This window comes from Chrysochloris asiatica, unplaced genomic scaffold (assembly GCF_000296735.1).
Source record: "Chrysochloris asiatica unplaced genomic scaffold, ChrAsi1.0 scaffold00049, whole genome shotgun sequence".
NCBI classification, from domain to species: Eukaryota; Metazoa; Chordata; class Mammalia; order Afrosoricida; family Chrysochloridae; genus Chrysochloris; species Chrysochloris asiatica.
In genome coordinates this window covers 12,450,921-12,457,888 of record NW_006408567.1, presented here as the reverse complement: position 1 = coordinate 12,457,888, position 6,968 = coordinate 12,450,921, and the positions used below count along the sequence as shown (strand labels likewise).

Here is a 6,968-nt window from a genome sequence, read left to right as displayed (position 1 = left end):
CAGTGCAACTCTGATCATCTGCAAGAAAAAATAAGTTGTGTTTTCATCGTCTTCATTTTCCTTGGCAGCAGATTAAGGGAAAACGGGTAAAGGAAAAGACCACCCCATGCCATGTAAGTATCTGCTATGATTAAGACAGTTCTAGAATTATATATATATTTCACATCATTAATGACAAGCACACAATGCACAGATGAGAAGCTTTAGTTCTTCTATAGTGTGTGCTTATCCATTAAGATACAACTGAGTTTACTCTTACTCTTTTCCAAGAGAAAGGTAATGTGCAATGTAGGGGTTTTTTCTTACACAAAAATGCACTGGCCTTAAAATAATGGGATGTTCACTAGTTTTTACTTGGGTATGTTTTGCATATATTTGAATGTTACGTTATTTTGTAACAATTCACAGGCATTTCTATGAGCTTACAAGTTTAAATAAGTTCTGCTACCTTAGTTAAGATTCATGATGTTCTTATTGGATTGAGTTGCTTTAAAATAATTAGGATGTGGGTTTCCTCCCTTGGAATAGCTGGGTGGTATAAATAGTTATTCTATAGGCTTCTTACTGAAAGGTTGGAGATTTGAGTTCACCCAGAGGCATCTTGGATGAAAGGCCTTATAGATCAGCCCCTTTGGAAAACTTATGAAGCACAGTTCTTCTCTGATATACACAGGCGTCACGTGAGTTGGAAGTGACTTGACAAAACTAGGTTCCTCCCTTATGTTAAGGTCTCAAACCATTCCACTGAGAGTGTGTGACATTAATGTTTATTGTTTCTTATGATTAACTGTTTACTCATTGATTTCATTTAATTAAATCTGTTCATTTATCCTGGACTTGGTCACACGTAGTTGGTAGAGTTATTCTAAAATGGGTTCTCCCTTCATTTAAAAGTAATAAGATTATTCACTCATTTTGTTGACTAAATATAATAATAATAATTCTCTGTGTTCTTCATTAGCAAACTGAGTTTGTAAAAAACTGCAAATATCAAGTAGGAAGCATTCATGGAGCACATTTGGTTTACCTGCAGCCTATGGGGTTTATTCTGTGACATATCTGAGTATATCTGTATTTACACAGAGCAAGTCACAGGGTTTTGAATCAGAAAAAGCTTGACTGGAAAATCTCTATAGAAGATTATATATAACTTTGGTTTTCATTGTATTTCTGTTTTCATATCTTCTCTGACTCCCCAACTAGGGAAAACAAAACAAAATAACAACAAACAGTTTTGAAGTAAACAGCAAATGAGATCTTAACCTTCTGGTCTTGGAAGGACATACAATGCCTTTATCCAGAAGCATTACTCCAAGGAGGCCAGAAAAGTGACAGCTTATACTTTTTCATTTTAAAATTATGTTCTTTTTGAAAGTAAATATACATAGTACAAAAGAGCCCACAGCACGTCTCCTTCCAGTTCTCTGCTTCAGAAGCAATTCAGGTATTTGGCTCTTGTGTATCTTCCCAAAGCGATTCTATACATATATGAACTGCATGCAAATAGCATATATTGAAAACACCAGCAACAGCAGCAAAACCCATTTGCCATCAAGTCCATTCCAACTTATGACAGCTCCGTGTGTGTCAGAGTAGAACTATATAGAGAGTTTCAGTGCCGGATTTTTCAGAAGCAGATAACCAGGCCTTTCATGTGAGGTGCTTTTGGGTAGACTCAAACTGACAACCTTTTGGTCTGTAATAAAATGATTAACCATTTGTGACATTCAAAGACTAAATAACATAAACTCCTTCCCAATCATCTTATATCAATAACAGCATGGTATATACAGAATTAACTTACTCCTTTTTTCTTTCTTTCTTTAAGTTTTTATTGTGGATTGAGTGTAAGTTTACAGGGCAGATCATCAATTTTACATTCAACAAATCATACAACTTGTTTGATCACAATGATTACATTCCCCTCCATGTACCATCGGTTAATAGTATTTCTCTCTATTCACTGTAGCTCTCTTTAAACAAAACAAAACAAGCCCCACCACAACACTCAGGCATATATCATAATTTACACCTCCAAAGGGCACATTCTGCAAGTCTGCCTTCTGGCCACCAGCTCTCAGTCCCTCGCTTTCCTTTCTCTGTGTTCCCATCTCTGCCTCCATCTCTGGTGTTGCTGCTTCTCTGGATACGGTCCCGCATTCCACTTGTGCTCTTCTCCCTTGATGGTCCTCGGGTCCTTTGTTTCTGGACTGTAAGATTAACTGCTCCCCCATTTTTGTTACAAAACTTCTGCCTTTACAGTTGTGACAGTCGCAATTAGTCATGATAACAATTACTCACTATTGAATCATAAGAATCTTATCCCCATCTCTTTTAACCAGACCCATCTAGACAAGATGAAAACTATTCAGTGGGGCTCTTTCTTCCCCCACACACTCTTAAATTAAACTCCCTCTTGAAACCTTGACTTACTCTTTTACCTATTAATATTTGTTGTTGTTTTTAAGTGCCATCGAGTCCGTTTTGACTCATAGTGACCCTGTATAGGATTCCCAAGGAGCAGCTGGTGGGTTTGAACTGACAACCTTGTGATTAGCAGTCCAGTGCTGATCCTATAATGCCACACTAGGAGTCTTTAGTAATATTTTGGACCTAAAGAACCCATTGTTTTTTATGGCTGTATAGTATTCCACTGTATGGAGGCTCCAAAATATACTTAACCACCCATCCAGGTGATGCTATTCAGGCTGTTCCCAAGCAGTGCTGCAATGACTAACCTTTGTTGTTGTTAAGTGTTGTCGAACAGGTTCTGGCTCATAGCGCCCATGTATAGGGTTTCCAAGGAGCGGTTGGTGAGTTTGATCCACCGACCTTGCTGTTCAAACTGCCCTTGCAGTCCAGTGCTTATCCTACAATGCCACACCAGGACTCCAGCCTTTAGCAGACATCATTCCATATATGTTCTTACATATTGTTAGGCTAAATTCCTAGAGATAGAATTGCTGGGTCAAAAGTAAAACCACTTGATTCCTAGTCTATTCCTACTTCTGGTGACTCTATGTGTCAGAGTAGAACTGAGCTCCCTAGGATTTTCAATGGAAGGGTTTTCAGAAGTAGACCACTGGGCCTATCTTCTGAGGCATTTCTGGTTGCACTTGAACCTACAACCTTCTGGCTAGCAGCTGAGCAGAGTTAACACCACCCAGGGACCTCCTGGTCAAAGGTAAGTGTATTGGTAATCTTGATAGCTCTTGTCAATGTGCCCCTCCATACTGGCTGTATGAATTCACACTCTCCTGGCAATTAGGTAATCTCCTGATCACACCACAGACACCAGTATGTTCTAAAACCTCAAGGGTTTATAAGCATGATAGGTCACAAAATGCTATCTTGTTATAATTTTCATTTGCATTCTTATTCTTGTTAGATGTCCTTCAGTCTCTTTAAACCCAGAACTGTCCTATAGGGTTTTCTGTAGGATCAGAACTGGACTGGTTACTACAAGGTCATCAATTCAAACCCACCAGCAGCTCTCAGAAACTCTATACAGGGTTGTTATGAGTTGGAACTGACTTGACAGCATGCAATAACACAACAAGGTTTTCCTGGTTGTAATCTTTACTGAAGCAGATCACCAGGCTTTTCTCCCTCAGAACAACTGGTGGGTTCAAATCTCCAGATTTTTGGCTAGGAGCCAAGCACTTAGTTTGTGCTACCAGAGTTCCTTGTTTTTTTAGTATGAATGAAGTTGAGAAGTGGTTGGGCTTTTTTTTTTTTTTTCACGTTCAAGGTCCAATTCTTCTAAGACCTGTTTGCCCATATTCTTTGCCTATTTCTTTACCTGATTTTTAGACTTTTTCTTATAGGACCAAAGGCTATTAACTAAATCTGTTATAAATTGAAGTATTTTCTAGTTTTTCATTTGTCTTTTGATTTTATAGTATTTTTGTCATGTAATAAAGTTTTATGTAGCTGAATTTAACAATGTGATTTCTTATACATATTTTTATTTTGCTTTTGAATTTTTGTGTTATGCTTAGAAAGTATTTCCCAATCTGAAATGACTAAAAAAAAACAAAAAAAAACTGCCCTGTATTTTTCTAGTATTTTTCATTGTTTCAAGTTTTATATTAAGATATCTTATTCATTTGTCTGGGTGTTTTGGGTACATAAAGTAAGAGATATGGACCCAACACAATATTGTTCTAATGCTACTTATTGAAGAATTCATCTTATCTACAGCTCTGGTAGTGTAGTGGGTATGAGTCAGGCTACTAACCTCAAGGTCAGCAGTTCGAAACTACCAGCAGTTCTGCTAGAGAAAGATGAGGCTTTCTGCTCCCGTAAAGATTTACAGCCTTGGAAACCCTGTACAGGGTCGCTATGAGTTGGAACCAACTCCATGGCACACAACCACCACCACCATACTGATTAGAAATACTCCTTTATTTACCAAATTCCAATTCCTGACTATTGATGGTTGTTTTAGTATGTTTCGTCCATCTACCTGTGTAAGTACCAGTACCACACTGTTTTAGCTATTGTAGTTCCTTCAGGAGAGTTTTTAGGAAGAGTTACATCTGATTCTGAGGTCTCTGGGTGGTGCAAACAGTTAAGCACTTGGCTGTTAACCAAAAGGTTGGTAGATCACACACTCCCATAGGCTCCAAGGGAGAAAGATGTGGCAATCTCTTCCCATAAAGATCACAGCCTAAGGAAACTTATGAGAGAGTTCTAGTATGTCTCATGGGTTCTCTGAGTTAAAATAGACTGGATGGCATCTAACAACAATATGCTGTTTCATCTCCTATCCAAGAAGGTTGATGTTTTGAACTCTTGATTTTTAAAATATAGTGGTATATATGCATCGGTTGTTAGACTCTTAGCAGTCAACAAATAAAATCCCTATAACAGTCTATTTCCCACTAGTATGAGGACCACCCCTTCCTGGACTTGGCCAGGCAGCCCTTTGCTCAGGATGAAGGGTTTCATCTACACTCTTTGTTTCTCAGTGACCCAGTGGACTCCTCAGGGGGCCCCCAACCAGACCCAAGCCAGCGCTCTCCTGTGGCCGCTGCTGAGAGATCACATGTCAGGGAAGAATGACACTAACTCCTCCCGGGCCCTGAAGCTCCCAGACGGGATGAGTGCTGCCTGGTACATCCTCACCATCATCGGCATCTACGGGGTCATTTTCCTCTTCCGGCTGGCCAGCAACATCCTCAGGAAGAATGATAAGTCCTTGGAAGATATTTATTACTCAAATTTGACCACTGAACTAAAAAGGAAAGGACTCCAGAGCAATGTAGCCACGTGTTCTGCATTGACCGTTAGCAACAGAACCATCCTAGAACCCACCCAGGGCAGCCCAGAGCCAAAATGTGGAGACAACGGGCTCCACACTGGAACCCAGGCTATCCCATGAAAGTCAAGACAATCTGTCCTCCACAGGGGAGACACCAACCTTCTTGTGGTGAAGCTGCTGTGGGTTTATTTGGAACCTTGAGAGTAGGGCTGTGTCCTTCAGTGGGGCTAATGGAGAATCTCTGTGGGCACTTATGACTGAGTGAGGAGAGTGTGACCAGAAGCCAGCATCCTTTGTCCTGAGAATTTCTGGTCTTTTGAGAGCAGAGAGCAGGGACAGCCTCTTCCAGCCATGCTCCTTCTTCACTGGGGACAGGTACGGGCACAACAGGCTAGGCTAGATTCCACAATTGAGGCCCAGGGACCTTAGGAGAATCCAGGAGTTTCCTGGGAGATGTATGTGGAAGAAACCTCTGGTCACAGAAAAAAAAAGCTGAATTTGAAGTCAAACACCACAGTTAAAACCTCTGAGGGCGGGTCACATAAACTTTGAGCACCTAGTTCCACACTTGGAACATACAGGGGTTGAGATAAATGGATCCATTTTATTAGAAACTCTGACTTTCACTTATGGTCAAAGTTGTTGATCTCAACAGTTAGTCAGGAATTCTTTATTTTCATGGGGTGGTTCAATGAGAAGAACATTCATTTTTGAATCACAAGAACCAGACTCTAGTCTGAGTTTGATTTCAGGGGACCACTTCTGTGCTCTTGCACAATCACTTCACCTTTTGGGACCTTTCTATACAGGTGTAATGAGGATAATGATGGCAGTTCTAACAACTTTATAAAGTACCTAAAACCTAAAGAGCTCATGCATATAAACATATTTGGAAAAGTAAAATCACTATGTAAAGATAAGCCTTGTGGTGGTGGTGGTTTTAGTGGTGTCAGTTGATGCCGCTGCTGGTGGTAGTATTGATTGATGGTGATGGTGGTGTTGATGGTGACAGTTGATGATGATGGTGTTGGAGGTGATGGTTAATGCTGATGGTACTGATGGTGGTGGGTGCTGATGTTAGTGGTGGTGGTGGAGATTGATGGTGATGGTGGTAGACATTTGATATTGATGGTATTAGAGGTTGATGGTGTTGATGGTGGTGGTGTTGATTGATGGTGTTGGTGGTGTTGATGTTGATGGTAATAGAGTTGATATTGATGGTGTTAGAGGTTGATGGTTAATGCTGCTGTTGCTGTTGCTGGTGGTGTTGACTGATGATGAAGGTGGTGTTGATGGTGGTAGATAGTTGATATGATGGTGTTGGAGGTGATGGTTAATGCTGATGGTGTTAGTGTGGTGGTGAAGGTTGATGGTGATGGTGATGCTCTTCTGGAATAGAAGTTTATCTGCAAAACAACTGACCCCAGGGGATTCACATTTTACATGTAGACAGACAGACACATTTAGGTTTTGTCACATCATATGTGCTCGTATGATTCATGAAAATGTTCTACAAATATCTGTTACTTGTATCTCTGCCTAAAAAAGAAATAAAATCATACCTAGATAACTGCTTAATTAAAGGAGATTGCAATAAGCTGAATTTCTAAATGACTTTCAGCATGCAAAGAGCAAAATTATATATTTGATTCAAAATATATTTTGAAACCACATCTATGAAGTTCAACTAGCTAGGTTTAGG

General features: G+C 39.9%; 1 protein-coding gene across 1 annotated transcript; it reads left to right on the top strand.

Annotated features, from left to right (window-relative positions):
• The first annotated feature begins 4,939 nt into the window (after positions 1-4,939).
• Positions 4,940-5,386, top strand: LOC102836942 (putative uncharacterized protein LOC388820-like). The gene has a single exon (XM_006862604.1). The coding sequence runs from the start codon at positions 4,940-4,942 to the stop codon at positions 5,384-5,386; it is 447 nt and encodes a 148-aa protein (XP_006862666.1).
• The last annotated feature ends 1,582 nt before the right edge of the window (positions 5,387-6,968 follow it).

Bases quoted from the DNA above. Each gene is read 5' to 3' on its own strand.
- LOC102836942 (XM_006862604.1), top strand. From the start codon at position 4,940: ATGAAGGGTTTCATCTACACTCTTTGTTTCTCAGTGACCCAGTGGACT.